Here is a 22,948-nt window from a genome sequence, read left to right as displayed (position 1 = left end):
CTTCCTTTGTTCCCCACTACGCTCCAGCCTCGATTTTGAAAGTCCGTCAGGCCATGAGACAGAGATGCAGTGAACCTGTCTCCTCGTGAAGTCATGAGCTGCGCTGCAGCAGCCAGGCGTCGTCCGTGTTGCGAGGCGGACTGGAGACCTTCCAATAACTTGGATAAGACATGATGCAAAGCAGGTGCCAGTGCTGCTCCAGCCTCTTGTAGGGCGGGGCCCCTTTACCACGCCTCTGGCGTGCGTGGAAAAATATAAACAGCAACCTCTTGAGTGAAAGAAGTGAAGAGGCCACAAGGGGGAATAGCGGAAAACCTTTAATTGGGAATAAAAACGGACATATATATTGGCAAAGGCCTATGCATGGTAAAGATCTGCGAGGTATAGTCAGTGCATGGTAAAGGATGTGTGGTAAAGGCATTGTGTGGTAAATATCGCATTTGAAAGGCTGTTTCCCGCCTTTATATGAAGGCAATCAATGTAGTACACTTGTTTCATACCTCATATTTGCAGCCAGCAACACATATCCCAAATCCTTAAAATGGCCATATTTAAGAGGGTTTGCCTGCTTTGTCTAAAATATGACAGAATCCATAGATCAAATTGCTCTCTCTAAACCAGTGAATATTTACAACAACAGCTGATTACTCTTGGAATTACCTATGCATATCATAGAATTTGGAAACAGACAACCATAGAGGCACACTCTGGACATGACAGGCGGGGGCCTCTAAGAAGTGAGAGTGATGTTGTGCAGGAGGATGGGGATATGAGGGCAAACCCTGATGCTGCAACGAGTGATGACCTCAAATTCTGGGATGCTGAGGAAGTAGTCAATACATGTAAGATGGAGATGTGATCTCCAGACTATGTTTAAATCAGTCCTGTGGCTGCTGTGCCCCACGACACTGAGCTCTTGACATAACAGCAGTTTCTGATCTCTGACTGTGGTGACCCAAGAGGCAAAGGCCAGGGTGAGAGTGAGACTTGCATCCCCCCCCACCTGGCTCTCAAGCGCTCACATTGCTGAGTGCAGTGCTCTTGTTCTGGTTGTGGGCTGTATGGTGGCAACTGGAGATGAATGGACATATGCCAGATGCGATGCTCCACTCCAAGGCCACTCTGGCAAATAAGGAGACCACGGTTGCGTGGAAAGTTGCCTGCTCCTGTCTTAATGTCCATGCAACAGATAAACTGGACAGAAAAGCATCATTTACAAATAGCATCTGAAAAGCAAATCTGCAGACATGCAAAGAAGTTCCAGGACAGTGCTGAAGGATGCCCTATGAAGCTATGATAACTGAAAGCAAGAAAGAGAGAAACATGAGAGATTTAAAGGTGCACAGACTGACAAGAATATTCTGTAATATTAAAACTGCTGCTGGTGATAGTAAATTATAAGCCTCTAAGGTGCCAGGACATTAAATGCTTCTTCCTATCTGTGAGTATAAAATACTAAGCCGTGTTGGAGCCATGCACCCTGATGGAAATTGACAGGTGTAGACAATGATTGAGTTTACCGGCAGAGGAATCTACGATATATTAATAGACAAACTCAATCTCAACATTATGGTAAAGATACTACACCATGATGAGGTCTAGATTGGCTACTGTGTGGGTGAAGGAACATAACCGCAGTAATGCATAAAACTGATGCAGGTGGTAGTTGCCAGTTTGAGTCGACTGCCATACTTCAACCATTAATGGATATTTATAGCCTACCATTCATATTTAAGGGGATATGGAGAGGGGCAAATTGGAATGGATAAATGATTATGATGGGAGCCACTAAATGTGACCCTCTTGGAAGAGGAAGTCAGACAGTCATTAAATAATTGGCTAGTGGAAAAGTTACAGGTATAGAACCAGCAGAGAGTGGACAAACTTAGATGCACCGGCATGGCGTGCCTTCTGACGTATGTGTCACTATGAAGGCCACCACCCCTTCTCTGACTGAGCCTCTGGTATCCCTACAGTCTAGGGTGCATGATGATGTGCGTCTAAGAGTATCCCAGGTATGATTCACTTGGGCACTGTAGTCTGTATGAGATATAGGGGACACCCAATAGCGCTTCTGAAGGGATCAGACAGCCCTGACGAATAACTCAAATCTATGGCTCTGTGAGTGGGTAGAAAATGTTTGCTTAATGAATGATGGACTAAGAGACATTATGCTCTTTAGATTCCGTCATCACTATTGATTTTAACGTACCTCTGGTCCTCACTAAAAAAGGTGACAACTGAGGAGACTGAAGGTATTCTTTATTGAACTGGATCCCGATTTTGTCCTATAAGTTTTATGTAAGAACTCCCTCCTCTCGCCAAGTCTTCGTGGAGGTTGAGTCTACCCTGGTAGCACCATCTTACCAGGGTGGGGTGAGAATGCCTATGATGAAGCATGACACAATATTGTGTGTGAGGCATCCTCTTCCGTTAAGGATGGCCTCTCTTTAGACTACATGTGACTTACAGCTTTGGAATCTCTATATCTAACCACGGTTTCCTTGCTCTTTTTATTGGTATAGGCAACCTACTTTTTTTGTGTTTGTTGCATGATACTTGGGGACAGTTGGTTTGCCCTAGTCTTCCCCTGACTCTCTCTTTAGTGGTATAGGTAGAATGATGAAATACTCAGCTCTAAAATGAATATGCTGACATTCTAGCTTGACAGTTATTGGTGGTTTATGAGGTGACTCTCACAAATGAATATTACCCTCTTTCACCCCCCACAATAAACAAAGTTCTTTTAATAACCTTATCCAAACTGGGACAATTTGATGGGAAGTGCATCTCCTGTAGACCGTTTTGGAAAATGGCCCTTTTTGCCATACTCAACACATCAGGACCTCACACCACAGCATCATCATAACCCAGAACCGAAGCATCTCCTATACTGCTCAGCACATTTTCATGCGGATCCATGCAATACTTCGCAACCAGGGTTTAAGGAAAATTGTTCAGTGGGCCTAACTGGGTGCCTGTAGCGGACCACGCTTCATAGCGGTCGGCCTAAACTTGTGGCTGTGTCCCAGTCCTGCGCAACTAGATATCGCTGCATAGCCATTTGTGATTTTTGGGGCAAATTTTCACTATAAACTTTAAAATGTAATATCTCTAGTTCTACAAATTGGATGTTTGTCATTTTGGTCTTGTTTTATTTAATACATTTGTCACTATTTGTCGTCTAAACCGGCAGTTAGATCTATTTTGGGTGGTGTTTGCACTGTTTTACTGTTTGAACTGTTGCACATATATTTTTTTACATTGCCTCTAAAGTTAAGCCTGACTGCCCTGTGCCAAGCTAACAGAGGATGAGCACAGGTTCATTTAGGGTTTGCCTACCTCTTACCCTGACTAGGATTGTGATTACTGCTTGACCAGGGCTCACTTCCCAGTCAACCAACAACCCACTTTCTAACAGACCATTAGCACTATTAAATGTAGAAAGCAAAATATTACAAATATTAGCAAGCAGATGGAAGCCTGTAATGTCCAGACTGGTCGTACCCGGCATGTCAGGATTCATCTTTGTATGATCTACACATTAAAATATGAAGACCCTTAGGCTCTATTATACCAGATTGATCTTGATCTGCCTGCAGTGGTGCCTTTTCTAGTGACGTAAAACACAACTAATTCCCTAGAATGGGGATTATCATTTGCAGTACTCCTGAAATGTTGGGTTTGGTAGAGACCTTCCTGAAACTGAAACTTATCCAATTGCTCTATCAACCACCACTGACCAAGGTATGTATAAATTGGGTGATTCCAGAAAGGAGACATGCTTGTGACGTGAGACAGGCGTGCCCATTGATACCTTTACTTTTAACGCTTGCCATAGAGCCTCTTGCAATTGTGCTCAAAGTGCATCATGCTCAAAGGAGGGTGCATGTCAGAAGTGTGAAAGAAAAATAAATCTGTACTCTACACTTTCATGTATATTATAAAAGTATGCAATTTATTTTGTTGTCCTAAAATTATGATGCCCAAAGGGCAAGGGTTCCCTTGACAGATGCCAAAAAATGGAGCTCCCTGAGTCCAGGACCGTCTCAAATGGATACACTGTATAGTAGGTTTACCTAAGAGAGATAACGTTTCAGTTAAAGCTACTGTTCTACCGGCGGCTCTTCCTTTTAGTGATGGCCTTCAAAATGTTTTCTGCTACTTTCTCACAGCCTTCTATTCACCAGCACAGCATTTTTCCTGTGTGCCAGTATAAATATGCCAAAATTGATCCTCTCTCACGTTTATTCACAACCACTTTGGTGCCAGTTGTGACAGAACTGTTTACTAGAAGAAGACACTTGATTGTGTTGATGTAAACACCTGATGTGGTACTACACATCTCACACCTGAAGGAAACTCTACTTAAAATAGACAAGGTTATTAGACTCTGGGGATATTCTGGATTTTAATGAATTTTAACAAATCTATAGGCTAGTAAATTACCAAACTGATTACCATCACCATCATAACAATAGAATAGTTGATCTCTTGGGGAGACTTTTCTGCTGTCTGCTGTTTAGTGGCTGCAACTGGACACTTTAACCAAACTGAGGAAGGAACCCCTGGTGAGACTAGGGTCCCAGGGGCACGCCGAACAGCCCGCACTGTCATCTTCACTCGGGGGAGGACTGCAACTCCCAGAGTGCACCACTACCCTACTCAGCTGCTGCGAGTGCCGTGAGTGAGGGGGAGGTGGAGTCATCGCGCTTATAGTGCTGCCTCTCCCCCCGTGGTGCAGGAGACTTTTCTGCTGTCTGCTGTTTATCGGCTGCAATGGGACGCTTTAACCAAACTGAGGAAGGAACCCCTGGTGGGACGAGGGTCCCAGGGGCACGCCGAACAGGCAGAACTGCCATCTTAACTCGGGGAAGGAATGCAACCCCCAGAGTGTACCACTACCCTACACAGCTGCCACAAATGCAGTGAGTGAAGGGGAGGCGGGGTCATCGTGCTTTACCTCTGCCTATCCCACCGCGACATGGGACGCTTGCAGGACGTTGCCCGGACGAAGCCCGGACCAAGGGCGGGTCCATCTGTGCCCATCCGTGTCCAGACGAGGCTGGGCTAGGCCCCCGCTCTTTGACCCATGGGATTGGAGCTTTCAAAACCCGGTATTCAGTTTCTAGTTGTGGTTACCCAAACACGGTTGTGGCTGTTCTTCAAGATAAATTCTAAGACAAAGACAGTGTTGCCTGGGGTTGCTCGCTATGTGGGCATTATATGTGCTTTCTGTCTGTAACGATTTCACCAATTTAGCCCGGTGGACGTGGTACGAGGTACGAGGTGACTGTTTGGGCTGTGAAGTTGAACTTATCTTTCAACCCTGTTGGTTTAGGCCGCCAATCTCCTGTCTCACATATGAACAATTTGATGTGGTTATGTTTCTCTTTCAATTGATTCCGTTTTATAACTCCCACTCCAAAACGTTTTTTTAATTTATGTTTATTAATTATGGGCAGGCGTAAAGTTGTGTCTGTTCCTGCCAACACCTCGACGAAGGGGAAGCCGGGTGCGTCCGTAGCAGTCTCCACTAGGATTATTTTTTGCAAAGGGCTGCTTCTGTGTTCCACAAGGAGATCGAGTTGGTAAATAGGCGCCTCTCGAGGTCTCCAAACAATATCCAGCGCCTTTGCATACCAGAGACTGAAGTGAATGTTGGTCCTGCTAGTCAGGGTCATTACCCTGTGTCCACCGTGGACTTATGTGATGATTTAAGTGTGAATTCCCAGAATGTTGCCGGGACTTCTAATCTGTCACCTACTCATGTTGACGAGCCCCCTTTGGTGGCTGCTTTATCACCTGTCATTGTCATAAGTAATAAAGTTGGTGGGGGTAGGGACCCTTTGGGAGTTGATGCTAGTTTACCTAGTAACACAGTGAAACTACTCCCTGCTTTACCAAGAGAAAGGGTAGCCCAGATAACGAAAGGGACCCTACAGTTGGGTGGTGGCACTAAAAGAAAAACTCAATCTATATGGGGACAACCTAAACAATTGAAATCCACCTTGGGTGTTAAATCTTCTGTATTTGACGTAGGTCCCCCTATTAATCCCCCAACCCAGGATTTTTCTGGGGCGTTAGTGACTCTCCACGCATCATTGTCTAATTTACTTGATGCAAAACTGGGCCCTATTATTGAGAGGCTGACCCGGATTGAGGATGCCATAGATTTGCATATTAGTAAGGCCACAGCACCCCTCTTAGGAGTGCTGACCCAGGTCAGAAAAATGTAGGGGCATTTGTCTCTTGGACCAACCTACCGACCATTCAGTCTACCTCTATGTCCTCCCCCTCAATCCATCCACCAAGGCAGTTTGTAGCTTCTGCGGGGAATGATGGTAAGATTGCCGCAGTAGGCTTTAGCAGGGATAAACCTGTTTGTAGTATTGGTAGCGGCCCAGGTAGTACCCCTGGTAACCGCCATCACTCCAGGGACGGGAAATATGAGAACAGCGAAGTGCAGTTCCAGAGTCTACCAGTAATAGATCTTCCCCCTGAATTTACCCCCTACGTAGTGGTTTTGGGGAACGTTCCATCTCTCCCTCAGGGGGGTAGTGAGGACTTTGGACTGCTTAAAAATAAAACAATCCACTGGCTCTCAATTAATACCGTCCTGGGGGCTAGAGTGGCCAGAAATATCATCATGATCCAAAGGGTAAGCTGGATCGGGAGCCTTAGCAAGACAGGTATGGGTGATTGTGTCAATATTCATTTTGACAACCCTCATACCGCGGGTAAGATATTGTTTGGGGACTCACATCAGGCCTCTATTAAGCCATGATCTGTAATCAGGGTATTCCTATAAACCCAATCAACCCAGGGAAAGACCATGCAATGTTAAAATGTCAGTTTTCCAAGGTGGGTGGTCACAAGGATCGATCCCTGTGCACATGCAACAGCTAAAACCTGCAGTCCATACCACAGCCATATTTGACGGACAGCTTGGTGCAAGCTCCATGATACAGCTTCATAATAGATTTTCATCACTAACAGGGATGGAGGGCTGTGATTGACTAAGGAATGACTTGATAGAGGGTCCTGACCTTGACCTAAATCTCCAGCAACTACAAGAGACAGTGGATGAGAATATAGGCGCATCTGTAAAAAAAAGAAAAAATCTGATCCTGGAATATTGCAGGGTTAGCAAGCAAGTTTCAGGATCCTCTATGGCTATAATTTGTGAAGCAATTCCTTGTGATTAACCTCCAAGAAACCTGGTTGGTGGAATGTGACTTACTTTTGGAGGGCTACAGGGCTTTTTTGTGCCAGCCATCCCCTCAGCTGGGGGTAGACCCAGGGATGGACTAGTAACTTACATCTCCCTGGCGGTCGACTGCCAGATTCAGGTCATCCCCTAGTCCAGGAATATTGGCATTGATTTTAAAAAGGGGAGATAACAGCTGGGGATTTATCAACTTTTATAACTCTGTGGCTTGCCCATCTGGTGTGAGTAACATTGTTACTTTGGGCATTTTTATTAATCAATGTTTTGGTTTTATTCTACATAATTTTAACGGTTTCTGGAGATTTCAACATTCACTCTTGTGGAAACCCCATGCTCACCAGTGTTTCCAAGTTGGGTTGTCATTTTGAACATTCCACACAAAGGGAGGTATTAAACAATTTGATAAGTGATTTGGACATGATGTGCATCATGACCATCTCTGACCCATATCGTACTTTCCCTGTTTCCATCTTTAATGGGAGAGGCAGGGGGTCATTCATTGATTATATTTTAATTTCCTCCTCTTTACAAGCATCATTTAGCGGTTTTAATATTGAGGAGAGTGTATGCAGTGATCACAACCCCCTATATGTCTATGTACAGGGACAGGGACCATTGATAGCACAGATTAGTGGAGTTGTATCTACAGGGACGCTTAAACCAACGGACAGTTTACGTCGTCTTAAATGGTCGCAGATTTCTCCTGATCATTTTTATCAGAAAGTAAGAGAATCTTGCGCCAACAAGGTAGGGTTGTGCATGGATGAAGACTCTTCCCCAGGTGAGGGTATCAATGCATACGAATCCATTGTAAAAAAAGTTGGAAAAATCTTAAGTGTCCCGGTTGGCAGATCTGCGCCCACTGGACCGATATAGTTTGATTCCGCTTGCTCCAAGGCTGCTAAAAAATGGAGGGAAGCCGTGTCTGCCAACCCAAGGAATTCTTCCGAGGTGCGAGCTTGTCAGAAGGAATATAAAGAATCCCTGGCAAAACAGAAAAGCGAAATGAAGGAAGAGGCCTGGAGGGAGCTGATAGAGTCTAGTACCCTCCGGAGTAGCTCCAGGTTTTGGAGCATCGTGAATCGCCCCCTTTTTGATCAGGATAACATGAGGGCCTTCAACTCCCGTATTATGGAGGAGGAATGGGTTCTCCATTTTAATCTAATGTGTGAGAGCCCAATGGAGCTTCTTCCACAGGTTGGCCGTGATGCGAACGCCCCTGTAGTGATCTTTGAACTGGGTGAGGTGGTGGGAGGCATTGTAGGATTATCAAGCAATAAAGCCCCGGGCCCGACGGTATGCCCCCAGACCTATTCAAGTCTGACCCTTCATTATGGGCGCCAATACTAACGGAAGTGTTCAACGCAGCCACAAAAAAACGGTGTCCTGAGTCCTGGGCCACCTCTACCATCGTCCATGTCTTCAAAAAGGGGGATAGGAATAGCACTCATTGCCACAGGCCAATCTCCCTTCTTGATCCAGTGGTAAAGGTTGTGGGCCATGTACTTTTGGATAGACTGTCTAGCTGGGCGGAGGAGCAAAAAATGTTATCGGATGTCTAGTTTGGATTTTTCCCAGGGCGTTCTACTGTGGCTCAATGCCTCAATCTATCCCTGATATTGAGTAAATATACAGTTGCGCGTCCAGGTACTGTATACCTTGCCTTCATGGACCTGTCCTCAGCATTTGAATGTGTAAAAAGGGTCAAGCTGTGGCAGGCCATGAGGTCAATGGGGGTAGAGAGCAGTTTAGTTGACTTTCTAGAGGATCTGCACAGGTCATCCAAGGCTAATGTGAAATTCCCTCAGGACCTCAGGGTTACCAGGGACCTGGAAATAAAATGGGGAGTACGACAGAGGTGCACACTGGCCCCATTTTTATTTAATTTTTATTTAAATGATTTGGACAAAGTATTAAAAAATACGGAGGTAGATTTTCCATATGTAAGGCCGCTTGGACTTCCCATCCTACTTTATGCGGACGATGCCGTCCTTCTAGCGAGGGCGGCATTAGGCCTTCAATCCCTACTTGAGGCTTTTTTAACTTTATGTCCGATTGGGATCTGGCCATTAACAACTCAAAATCTTACATTATGCCAGTGGGGTCACGATCAAAATAAAGTTTCCAATTTAGGGTTGGCTCTTCTATTATCCCCCATACAAATGTTTTTTCCTATCTAGGGGTTCTCCTGGATGATCAGTTACAATTGGGGCTCCACATTACAAAAAAAGGGGGGCTTTGGTCAGGGCAAATGCGGCAATCTTTAATTTTGCCACTAAAATAGAGACAAAACATATTGGGCTATGCTAAAAGTATATCAGGCCAAAAGCCTGGCAACATCAAGTTGTGGGAGTGAAATTTGGGGTTACATCAAAGTGAATCCTTTACAGGAGGCAGAAAATAATTTCCTGAAGCTCCTGTGCCCCACAGAGCCTTTCCAACTTGACGGCCCATGAAGAATTGGGGGTCCCGTTTTTAGTGATACTCTGGCCTCGCGCCCTCTTTTATTGTGATTAAATGCTGGCTGAACCAGGAGTCAAACCTCACCCATACGATATTGAGAGAGTGCTTGACACTTGATAAAGTAACTCAAATTCCATGGCTTAATTATATTAAAAGTAGCCTGGAGGGGAAGGTCACGTAGAGTTATTTCACAAACCTGAAACCATTACTAAGAAGGACGTGGAACTAATCAGGGAAGCCTTCTTCTCATTAAAGAAACTGGATAGGAATGAGCAGGAACTCATGAAACCAAGTGTCCGTGGGTTCGTAATGCTTAGAACAACACCACTCACGGAGCCCTATCTCCTGGGGTCCCTTTCCACACATTAGAAGTTCCTACCATCTAGGTACCGGCTGAACCTTTTTCACCTCCTGTTGGTTAGACCCAAGGGTTGGTATAGAGGACAAGTGTTAGCATCCTGTGGCTGCGACGGTCAGTCTCCGCAGGACCTGCTACACTTCATGTTCTTCTGTAAAGTTTATTTAATTCCACGGAAACATATCCTGGTCCCTATTTTAAAGAAGTTGAATTTTAGTCAGGTTCGTCCAGCCCTTTTGTATCTTGAATTACTGAGCGAGGATTGTATATTATTTTTTGTGGGTTATTTAAAATCTATAATGAAATTAAGGGCTTGTATGGATGGATGATGTGGGGGTTGATGTTACACTGGGTATGTAACAGCAAGATGACCTAGTTTTCCAAAGGATGCAAGCTGAAAGCAGGCCTATTTTACTATGATGTTTTATGGAATGTCTGTTTTTATGACTTAGCAGCTATGTATTTTTGTATTTTTTTGGACCTTTTTTCTAAAACTGAGAAATGACTTTGAGAGGGTTTTTTTATGGTGTGTTCTAATGTCTGATTTTATGTATATGTAGTTTTGTAACTTTTATGGTTGACCTTTGTGTAACCGAATACATTTTTTTTAATTTGATTTGAGTTGATCTCTTGATTATAGATTTCTGTGCTGCTTGTCAGTGATTTATTATTAACTATTTTGCAAAAAATAACTCTTCACCATGCTACCTGTTCTTTCGCTCACAACTTGCCTCAATTATTATAATTTTACTAACATTTTCTTATATATTTCCATACTAATGGCTTTTCATAGAAACACTGTCCTCAAAAAATTATTGAATAAATTAAGCTCATAGGCATTCACTGACCTACAGACCATTTCAATATTTATATTTTTGTTTAGCTAAGTGTTGGTAATATGTCCCTTATGGAACTATATTTCTTTGGCCAAGAACCAACTAGACATAGCTTGAGCTGTGCACACTTCACAGCAATAGATACACTTTATAGCATTGTGCTTGGCCTTACAGTCCTAGTCATTGTGTTAAACTGTGCAGTAAAAATGTAGTTCTGCCATACTAACCATGTCATCCACCATCCTCTGAGAGAATTAGATTGTGGACACGGTTTGAGATAGAATTCAACTATTGATGGAAATCTGGAAACGTTATCCCTTTCTCTAAGTCTTATACCCTTACTATTTTTCAGAAAATGGATTCTGGTGACCCATACAGAAAATTTACGATCCATCATAAAGTGCTCAATGCTCCACGTGGACATAGGACTGTAGACAAACGTGTCACAATAGAACAGAATGACAAGGTATAGTCAGTTAACTTTACTTCATGTGAAAAGTACTTCTTTTTGCATCTGTGATTTTATTCAATAACTTTAACCGCTGTCAAATATTGTGTTCTGCAAAAATTGCAATTGGTAAAAATCTATTCATTTGAAAATCATCGAGAGGAGAGAATCAGCTATTTCCCAAGGCGTGTGGCTGACATGATTCCACTGCAGGTTTACCACTGAACCATGAAAGTATCAGAGGGGGTGATCCTTTAGCTAAAGGACTCCCCTAAATCACTATGCATAATCCAACTAAAGCCCTTATCTCCTTTAGGGATCACTTGGCTGTGTGTCAATGGGTGCTAAATATCTCACCTACATCTCTCTGAGATTTGTTTTAGGTACCTTAGCTGAGCGAATGCTTGGCTATTTAGATATCACAGGAGGGCTAGTTCTCTGTAAACCGAATGAAATCACATTTTATTCAACATGCAGACATTCTGTAACTATGGTGAACTGCAAGGTATAGGTCAATGAATCTTTGAATTTCATAGGGTGTAAGCCCCAAGAAATATGCAATATTGCAAGGTTTCCTTGTATTTGATGGTCTGGGGAAATAAACGATGCATGTAAACTGGAATATCAGATTTATGCACAATGTCCGCATGATATATCTTTAGTGGTGAACTCATGATTTAAATGTTTTCATGGATTAAATTTGGAAATGAGTGAATTCACATGCATTCTCTATAAATGTATAGATGTTTCTGGATGCATACATGGACAATAAAATATATTTTCAATCCTACCTTACAATCACGTAATAGATATGATGCATGTTTGGGGCATTAACTACTGCTCATGTCATAGGTATGCATGTGTTTCAGTTAGCTAGTGTTTTGCTAGGTTTGGAAATTATGTTACGTTTATATTTTCATAACTAATGAATGAGTTATAATGTAATGAAACCAAACATGAATGCAGCCTCAGCTTGAGGAGCTAGGAAATGCATTCTTATCACTCAAACAATGCATTTCAGATATTGCTGTATGTCAAAACTACAGTACCGGATAATGCAGCATGACGGATGATTGAAAACTAGAACAGCATGATGAAGTACACAGAGTGTGAGGCAGAAGTGATTTGTGTCAAGGATGCTGTTTGTAGGGGTGACCAAAGTTTATATGAAGCCTTCCAGTTTCTGCAAATTGATACTACCTGTAATAAATCGAAACCCTCCTCGGCAATAGAAAACGAGTGGTGCTCGAGAAATGCTTTACGAAAACAGAGGCACTGGGAGAAAATCATTGCTGCAAGGAAAAACAAAAGGAAGAAAGAAAAAGAAAGAAAAAAAGCAAAACGTTCAGAGGTTGCAGGCAACCCCTTCAGACACAGCAAACGTTTTTTGAAAGCTCGGACTAAAGAGCGCCTTTTGCTAGCAAAGGATTCTGGGCCAAAACTATGCTTGGATTTAAGCATGACGGAGCACATGACTAAAAAGGAAATAAGTCGACTTGCTGGTCAGATCAGGCGGCTCTATGGTTCGAACAAGAAAGCTTCAAAACCTTTTTGGCTCTATCTCACCAATTTCATAGTCAACAGTCCTATTTATGAAGAGTGTTTGAGAATGAACGACGGCTTCTCCAATTATCTTATGGATATGACGGAGGAGAGTTACCTTGATTTGTTTCCTTTAGAAACCGTTGTATACCTCACGCCAGACTCCGAGCACGCCCTTGAAGATATTGATCCACGAAAAGTTTACATCCTCGGTGGACTTGTAGATGAAAGCATTCAAAAGAAATTAACATTCCAAAAAGCACAAGAAAATGGCTTGGTGACTGCTCGGCTACCAATTCAAGAATGGATGGTAAAAAATGTTAATGAGAAGAACTATCATTCAGAGATACTGGCTATCAATCAAGTATTTGATGTTTTGTCAACATATTACGAGACCCAAAGCTGGCCGGAAGCTTTGAAGGCTGGTGTTCCTTGCGGGAATGGGTTTGTTATTCCAGACACAGATGAATGACTTGAAATGGAAACAAGAAAGACTATTTTTAACATCAGCTGGAAGGGCGCAAATAGACTTTTTTATTGAGTGTACTATTTGTACATACATTCAATTAAGATATCCTTCATGTTGTACTGGATATTTACGTTCGAGCGTAAAAGTTCTGGCATTGCTACATGGAAAGACCAAAAAGGCCCTTCTTGTTCGTGAAGAATCATCAGGTATTTTTTACTTTATCTTCAGGAAACTACTACTATGAAGCCTTGGGATCAACCACAAGATACTAGGAAATGTATTTGTTTTTAATGCTTTCATTTAATATTTATTATTTATCATATGTTTTAAAGGTGCTACACACAGCAGTACTGTCACAATACCTTGTCATGCCAGGGACCAGTTTGTTTTTTCATGTTCTTTACAATAAAAACCCATTGCCAACTGAAAACTACAGTACCTGTATACTGAAGAATGCTACCACTTGCAGTCCTTATCTTGGTACAGCAAGCCAAACTCAGGCGGCAAACCATTCCCAAAGTTTGAAGAGGGGGTTAGATCTTCGTGAACATAACATCTGATCACTAGCCTGTTACTGATGGTCTAGTGACTCAGTAACAGATCACACTACATAATATTTGGATGATTGACTGTCCAATGGAGCAAGTGGACCCGAGGCTGAGAAGAAGCACCTTCTGTATTTCAGACACCAGTGACAGTGACAACAAGCTAGCAGTGGAGCACAATAAACAAATAAGCAGTAATAGCAATCTACTGCAAATTTCATGACAATGCTAAAACGTACAATTCATGCATACTCCAGCACACCTGGTGAAATAGTTTTTTGTAGACACAGGTTTTAGTACTTTTATCTGTCTTTCTTTGTGAAAACCTTTCTTCAAGCTCCTACAAGTCTAATCCGTTTCTTTTCAGGTAGCTGGTCATACCGAGCCCATGAGTAGTTTGCAGTTCCATTATGGGTCTAATAGATCTATTCTTTTAGTTTAATTGCTTTAGTCAAACAAGTCTATGGTTCAAGAGTCTGTGCTTCTCTGTGATATAAGTCACTGGCTTATGTGTTGAGTACAGTCTTAAACCAATTCTCTTTTGTAAATCCATATATCTAAATGCACTACCATGATTGCTAACCTTGAGTTTGCGTGGGCAGTGTTAGCCGGTTACTTAGACTAGAATTTGGTGTTGCTTGGACTTGGATCTGCTGCAACTGGAGTGTAGATCTGTTATTGGTAATCTGGAATCACACCGATTAGCAGGGTGATCAAAGCAAGGATATTTTTATACAAAAATATCACCAGGCATCCAAATCCCAAAACAAGAGCAAAAAGTTAACTCAACATTAAAGATGGGCATCTTTGAATGGGTAGAGGCACAACAATGAGGGGAAGGGGTGGGTTTGACTCTTCAACCTAACAGCCAGAAACTCAGATCACAGCACAGTCAAATTGTTAGTAGTTGTGTTGTTACTATCATTGGAAACATAGCAGGGGCACTGCGTGGTACAAGCTGCAGTGGCCTCCCGACAAGATCCCTTGCACCTATTATTTTTTGCAAATTAAGCACTGTGGGATTATTTTGCCTTTGGGGTCTTTTTGAAATTTTGCTCATACAATTTTTACTACAATATTTTTAACCAGAGATCGTGTAATGCAACAGAATAATTCAGTGTTTTCTGAGAGACTTTCTATTTGAGTAGCAAATTCCATTTTCTTCATTTGGGCTGGAGATTTCAATATCCCAACTTGTGATCATCGTGGCACATCAGTTTGTGGCTTGGTGGACTTCAGCCTAGATGATATGATTCATTTTAGACACTCGTCCTGTAGGGAGGTGTTAAATAGTTTAATTTCAAAATATTACCCATTATTTGCCACTGATATAGGACGTGGGGAGGCTCTACATTTTGCAACGTTTATTGGTAATGGAAATGGAATTATTACCAACTTTACTTTAGTCTCCACTGAACTCTATGCCCTGCTTTCTGACTTTCGAGCCAAAAGCAACTGTATTAGGGACCATAACCCTCTTGTTTTCACCCAGAATATACATTTGAAGAGGCAAGGTCCTTCAAAAAAAGCTGGGCCAATTAGGTATACAGAAAATAAGGGAATAATGGTAAAATGAGTTTATATTTGAATTCCTTGAATTGAATTCACCTGTTCATGGAGCCTCTAATAGAAATCCTGAAATTGTCCAACATCCATTATCACACGTATGCCGATGACATACAACTGTACCTGAAAATCTCCTCCCCAGAGGATATCAGGTCTCTCAACTCAGTACTTCAGGGACCAAAAAGTTGGTAGACACTCAATCATCTGAAATTGAATGCTTTCAAAACTGAATTCCTCCTCATCGCCCATGACAAACAATCCCCAGTCATTGCAAAATGGATGCCCCAACTGACAGCCCTCAACTGCACTCCAAACATGATTGATTCTATGAGCTCACTCAGAATAATACTGGACAAACATCTGAACATGCAGAATCACATTAGTGCTCTCATCGAAGGAGCAAACTTCCATTTAAGCATCCTAAGGAAATTAAAACTGTTCCTTCCCCTCAACGACCTGAAGACCGCGGTGCAAGCATTAGTGATCTCTAAACTGGATTATGGCAGGTCAACTCTCTATGGACTACCAAGATCGAAGATCGCTCCACTTAAGGCCTCTCTCAATTCCGCTGCAAGGCTCATTACCGGCTCCAAACGTTATCATCAAATCTTGCCTGAGTTAAAATCTGTTAATTGGCTCCTGTATGAAGCAAGGAGGCATCTAAAAATTGCTTGCCTGACCCACAAAACTCTAAACTTCAACACCCCACTATATCTTGCACAAAAATGTGAGCGCTCAAGAGGCTCCAGATCCTCTAGGGGCTCCAGGTCCTTACTACTTACACCACAGAAATTCCATAAAAAGAAAACATACAATTGAGCTTTCTCGGGTATTGCACATAGAATTTGGAACTCCTTACCACCTGAAATAAGACTGAATAATTCCACAGCTTCCTTCACAAGGGAAATCAAACAAATTCTGATGAAGAAATTTCTAGGCTAGTCCCTTAGCCCACCTGAGGTCTCAAGTGAATTGCTAACATTGTTATTATCTGTTTTGCCCCTGTCCTGTTTGGTTGTGATATTAACTATTGCTCCCTTTTTAAGAAAGTCAAAGGGATCTGCTGAAGAAATCACTGGTTAGACCTTTAGTTTTACCCTAGGATTTGCTTTCTTACTCTTCCCTTTATTGAAATGTTTGACTGTTGTGACCAATGTTGTCCTTTTCTGATCTGGTCTGTGCCACTGTCATTATTTCTTGTACCCTTGTAACTAACCTTCTGTAAAGTGCTCTGATACCCCCTGTGGTCTTGTTCGCGCTATGCAAAACTCTTTTAATAAAAATAATAAAAATAAAATTGCAAAAAATTACAGTTTTTTCTCCCTTGTGTAGATTTTGGGGCTAACTTTGATTCCATTTTGGAAGGTTCTGTCTCTATTTGCCTCTATGTTAACTGCCAAATCAGCACAAACTATGATTCCCCACACAGATGGATTTTGTTCAGCCTTCTCTGCAGCACACAGGCGCCCCTACAGAGGCATTGCACTCCTGCTTCAGACCTGTAATAGGGTTTAAAAAGGCATGACGGGAGTATAAAATAATTCTTACTGAATGAAAAGCTGAAACAAAGGGCGCAAGCGTTGAACGATCTTCTGGGGGCAAGGAAAGCAAAAGGCATCTCAAAGTCTTGGGAATTGATAAATCACCCTTTTTGTTTACTCCTCTGCTCTGAAGGTTGAGGCTCTAACTATGGATATTGGTAAGACATTACTCTAAACTCTTCTTTTCTGATTTGCTTGAAAAGCATTGTTGTGACTCTGATGTAAACTCAAAAAATCAACTAAGGAGTGTGCCATCAAAATGAGAGAAGAGCAAGCATGTTGAAAGTCGCAGTGAGAATCTACTGTGGAGAAAAACCCGCTAGGTTTCTAGAAAAGCCCTCATTTACCAACCTAGTTGGTGACACGTTTCATCATTGGGCCCCACCAGGAGTGGCCGAATACCACCCTAGTGTGCTACGATGCCAGTTTACTGCGGAGCTGGTAATAGGTGTTCAGTAAAAAGTGAGTTGTGAAATTAAAAATGTCTAGATCGTGTCAAAAAAATGCTTTATTAGTTTTCCAATCATACATGAATTAAATATCTATAGTGTGGGACAAAAAACTAAATTAAAAGTTCAGTTTCATCTCTAGGTGTGTGGTTAACATGTTTCTGCCTATGTGTTAGCATTAGTCAGGCTTTCATCAGGACCAAGAGTGTGGTGGTGACCCCCGGCAGTATGGGCGCGCTAAGCCCACCCTAACCAGAGGTTGCTAGTGTTAAAAATAATAAAAATACTTACAATACAGATTCCCTCGAAAGTAGAGAGGACCCAAGTTTATTCTGGTTAAAAAAGTGACAAACTATGACATACAAACATAAAGAACAAAAAAGACAAAGAGAGTTTTGTCAGTATGCTCCTAGAGGTTGTCACAATTGAGGAACCATGCAGATGTGCTCTTCGTGGTGCACTTTATTAACAGTATCAAGTTCACATGTGCTGCTATTAGTGAACTCGTGCACATAAAGAACTACAGTCGAAATCCTTGTGAAAAAACAGAGGACAGCCGTCCCCTATCTAACCCATACAACGTGGTTGTATAGCTAAACAAATTGTCCATAATGCCCGTATACCGTTACTAGCTAACAGGTGAACTAGGAAAAACATAAGTTCGGTACAAACAAACATAATCTGTGCTGCTGGGCAAATAATGGCTGCGGAAAGCAAAGTAAAGTTCTTACTACAGATAAAATCATTCAACGCACCATGGGTCATGGGAGGGAGGTGGTGGAGATATGACACACCCTAGAAACAAAAAAGGAAAGGGTTAAACAACGTGGTCAGTTGTAAAAGCGGCTGGTACTTAGCTGCTGGTGGATGATATTACTCAAGCCCACGATGCCAGGCACCCGCTAGGAACCACCTGAAAGCTCCCTCTTACAACCGGACCCCGACGATAATGAAATGGTGGTCGGGTAGTTGTTTATAAAACCCGCTCCTGACAAGGGGCAGTAATGTATGAGGGACCGCTACGTCAGGATGACGTGGAGAGTGCTGCGGCAAGGGGCCAATCAACGGCGTTCATATTCCGAAATGAGACGGAATCAAAAGAAAGTGTCAGGGCAGTGGGAAGCGTCAACACAGAAGCGTCGATGACGTGATCAGGGAAGACCAATAGCAGCTGTCAATACTTGACAGGACACGGAGATCCCCATCCACGGGGATAAAAAGAAGGGTTGCCATGGAGAAGAAGGGCACGACAACACTGTCAGTGGGTGCGCTTGCCGGCCACTATGAAATAAGAGAAGCGCTAAGAAGCGCAGGGACTACTGTATTTACAGAAACCGAAAGAAGCAAATAAAGCAAATAAATGGCATAGTAAAATAGCAAAAAAGTACATAGCACATTGAGAAATTACACATGCGCAGCAGGTGTGAAAAGCACAGGATACCAGGTAGTGGATCCTGTATGCAAAAGTGTAGCTTGGCTGCACCTAATGGATTTGCATACCTCTACTTAGTGGTATAGGATAGTAAAGACAAACTGTTTTGTTTTAGGGGGACTGAGGTCAAACGTGGCCCTACGGAGAAAAGTACATACCCTGAAGGTTAGTGAATCCCTCAACAGTTAAGTCCAGTCGGGGAAAACCATTAGAGGGGAAAGCATTCATGGTCAAGACTGGGTACACTGTGTCGGCAACAGAGAAGAACGGGCTGGAGCAGTACCCGGTGAACTTTACATCCTTTTGTTTAAGTTGCTCAGCTATAATGTAAGACTAAACCAGTAATCAGATCAGAAAAGAACAAACAGAGGAATTGGAAAGATGGTTAGTTCTGTAGCACGGTGGCCCAAGAAGGAATATTATCATTCAATCCATGTTGGGTCGTGCCAAGTCGATACACCCACCTCTGCTCCTTTTCATACAGAAATTTCTGAACATTTCTTTGAGTGGTAATCTGTTTAATCACTGTCCATCTCAAGTCATTGGTAGTGTGATTGAGTTGCAAGAAGTGTTTGCTCAGTTTGGTAGTAGCCCAACCACATCTGATGTTGTTGCAATGTTCACATATACGAAATTTAACTTTACGAGTGGTCATACCCACATAACGTAAACCACATGGGCATGTTATCAAATAAACTACGTTTGTGGAGTTGCAGTTAGTAGGAACCCCCTGCATCCACACTTTGTTGGGTTCAAGATCCAAAGTTTTTGTATGTGTCGTGAGGTGACAGATACTGAAATTGGAACAGGGGTGATGCCCTGTTATTTTAGGTAAACCCCAAATGTCGGTAATAGATGGAGGGCGCATGGAAGGTGTGTCTTTACGGCGAGTGTTGACCAGAGAGTCCCGAAGACTACGTCCATTCTTAAAAGAAAATAGGGGTTTCTCCCATTTTCTATTGTTGCTGTTAATGATACGCCAGTGTTTGTTGAGGGTTTTCTTGACTGCGTCGGACGCTGTACTAAAAGTGGTGACACATGTCAGGGGAATACAGTTAGGCTCTTTCGGAGTCTCAAGAAGTGCTTTGTTAAGGACAGAAACAGGGTAACCCCGATTCTTGAGTTTAACAGCCAGGTCTGATGACTGTTTGCGGAAGGCTTCCAGATGGCTACAGTTTCTCCTTAGCCGCAAATATTGCTTGTAAGGAAGATTCTCCCTCAAGGGCCTTGGGTGGAAGCTCGTGAACTCCAAAAGGTTGTTCTTCGCTGTTGTTTTGTAGTGCGATTTGGTGACAAAATGCCCATTTTGTTTAGATATTACCACATCTAATAAGACAACTTCTTGTTTGTCAACTGTATGTGTGAATTTAAGATTTAGGTCAAGTGTATTAATCCAAAGTAAGAAGTCCTGTAGTGACTCCTCTGTTCCTTGCCAAATCATGAGAATCATGTGGTGTATGCATAGACATGCAGATACATCCCCCAACGAGGCACTCCTGAGAGGATCAAATGATAGATTCCAAAAATCGTTTTTAGAGGATTTTGTAGAGTTTTAATTATACCAACGTGTTTTTTTCTCGTTTTTTTACTCGTTTTCCCCACCCTAACCTGGGCTCGTTTTCATCTTTTCAGCTCTCCTTGACAAAGGGCGTTCACGCCCGAAATGCATTGGAGTTCGGATTTACAATGAATATATATGCATTAAATCACAGTCATTGATATGATGTAAATATCAGTGAGAACTGCAACTCTACTACGTTGGTATAATTAAAACTCTACAAAATCCTCTAAAAACGATTTTTGGAATCTATCATTTGATCCTCTCAGGAGTGCCTCGTTGGGGGATGTATCTGCATGTCTATGCATACACCACATGTTTCTAGTAATCAAGCGTTGACGGTAACGCTACCCTTAAGTGCACCCACACTGTTAAAAACTTCAACTTTCAAAACGTCTTTTACTCTAGCAGTGCACCACCGATATCTCTCTTTTTTGTCAAATCATGAGAATATCATCAATATATCTATTCCAAAAGCCGATGGAGGAGATAAAAGAATTGCTGGCATCTTGAATGTATTTACGTTCAAAATCATGAACATAAAGCCCAAGCACACTGTGGGCAAAAGTGCTGCCCATGGAAGTCCCAGTCGACTGTAGGAACAGAGTCCCTTTGTATTCAAAGAAATTTCTTTTAAGTGCCAGTGTAGCTCACTTCAAAATGAATTCCTTGGGTGTGTTGTACTCCCAAGGGGTGGCATCGACAGCTTCCCCCAGGACTCTGATGGTGTCGTCCTGGGGAATGCTCGTATACAGACTCTCGATGTCCAGGGTTACTAGTATGGTTTAATACATCTCACAGTGCAGGTTATGCAGAAGGTTAAGGAGGCTTTTAGTATCCTTAATATAGGTGGGTGTTTGTTGGACTAGTGGTTTTAGAAAATGGTCACAGAAGCGTGATTAAGGCTCACGTAGCAAGCCAATGCCTGAAACAATCGGGCATCCGGGTGGAGGTGTCTTATTTTTGTGTATTTTAGGCAACGTATAAAAATACGGTATTACGTTGTCTCCCTCCGTCAAGAAATCAGCTTAATTTTATTTAAATCTGGCCATTCTCTTCTGCCTCCAAAACCAGACCTTTAATACGAGTCAAAAGTTCTGGGGGTGGATCCTTGTTCAACGGTTGGTAGTTCTTGGTGTCAGCCAAAAGGCGTAGGCATTCGCGTTCATAATCAGCGGTGTTTTGAATTATCACTGCACCACCTTTGTCCGCTGGTTTTATTGTTATGGCAGTATTAGTTGTCAGATTCTCTAATACCTTAAATTCCAAAGCACTCAGATTCTTGAATATTGATGGTTCCTCCAGGTTCTCAATATCTTTAAAAACTGCCTGTTCAAAGGCAATGATTTCAGCTGGCACAGTATATGGGGGTGGATTAAAAGAAGATTTAACCCTCAAAGTTGTGTCACCTATACTGTTTTTCTGGGTGTTCAAATCTTTTCCTTCAAAGAAAGCCTTTAGCTTCAATTTTCCGAAGAAATTGGAGAGTTCGCCTGTGCACTCATGCTCGCTTGCTGCTGTTTGCTCTGAGTGAGGTTGCCCATTGGGTCGTCTTGTTCCCATCGTACTTGTGTTTGTCCTCTCCTCTTGCCTCTTCCTTTGCGGCCCCTCTCTAAACAAGGAGGGCGATAGGAGTTGGACTGATACAAGGGAGTTGGTATAACGCCGGGATTCCAACCCATAAGCTGCATTTGTGGTTGTTGGAAATGCATAGGATGCATTCCCCCACCTCCTTGATTTGGATAAGGGGGCCACATTGGTTGTTGGAAAAAAGGCCTGGTTCTAGCTCTTGTACCTCCCCTTTGTCTTTCTCTATAGCTCCCATTGCTAGATCCGCTGGTGTTTGAGGAAATCTCATCTGAGCTATCAGTGTAGGAGCTAGGCCTACTTGGTGGTGTGAAGGTTGGGTCAGCGTACGGATAAACTTTAGTAAAAGCAAGTTTCTTCAGATCTTTCTAAAATTGTGTTACCTCTGTTTGGGTTAGGCTGTTTTTGTATTCGGTTATGTCTTTGTTTATATCATCCGGTCTTTTTTTTATCCAGTCAATGTTGTTTTGAAATGATTTTCTGTTTGCACTAATTTCACCATTATGGCTTCAGACAATCTCACTGCTGTTTTTATTATAAGCCCCAGCTAATTGCGTGTGCAATGTCATGCGATCATGGACCACTCTTTTCTAAAGATGGCATCTTCTAAGATCCATGGTGCATTTATTACAAGCCGGCCTTTCGATGCGGTGTTTGTCTGGAGGTATTCAGTAAAAATTGTGCCATGCAAAATTGTGCAAATTCTGTTCTTTTTAAGTTCGATAGTCTGTCCCATTCACTCATGTGAGTTATGGCCTGAGAAATGGAGGGGTCAGCATAAAGGGAACGGTGTGCTAAAATACCGTCTACCTCAGAGTCTGGGTAGGTTAGACCCAGATTTTCCATCGTGAACCCAAGGGACGTAATAAATTGGAGAGTAAATGATGTAAACTCTCAAATAGATATTTCAGAATTCTATTTCT

At 42.4% G+C, this 22,948-nt stretch overlaps 2 protein-coding genes across 2 annotated transcripts in view; both read left to right on the top strand.

Annotated features, from left to right (window-relative positions):
* The window catches only part of LOC144784001 (uncharacterized), a 1,599,281-nt gene that overhangs the window by 1,425,516 nt on the left and 150,817 nt on the right, over nt 1–22,948 (top strand). The window contains exon 27 of the mRNA XM_078662713.1: nt 11,241–11,354. Coding sequence (XP_078518839.1) covers nt 11,241–11,354 — 114 coding nt within the window. The remainder of the gene's footprint in view (nt 1–11,240; nt 11,355–22,948) is intronic.
* Nucleotides 12,427–13,771, top strand: LOC144785227 (tRNA methyltransferase 10 homolog B-like). The gene has a single exon (XM_078664251.1). It carries the CDS (start codon nt 12,427–12,429, stop codon nt 13,348–13,350), a length of 924 nt encoding a protein of 307 aa, XP_078520377.1. The 3' UTR covers nt 13,351–13,771.

This window comes from Lissotriton helveticus, chromosome 10 (genome assembly GCF_964261635.1).
Source record: "Lissotriton helveticus chromosome 10, aLisHel1.1, whole genome shotgun sequence".
Taxonomy (NCBI): Eukaryota; Metazoa; Chordata; class Amphibia; order Caudata; family Salamandridae; genus Lissotriton; species Lissotriton helveticus.
This window is presented reverse-complemented; position numbering and strand designations above follow the sequence as displayed.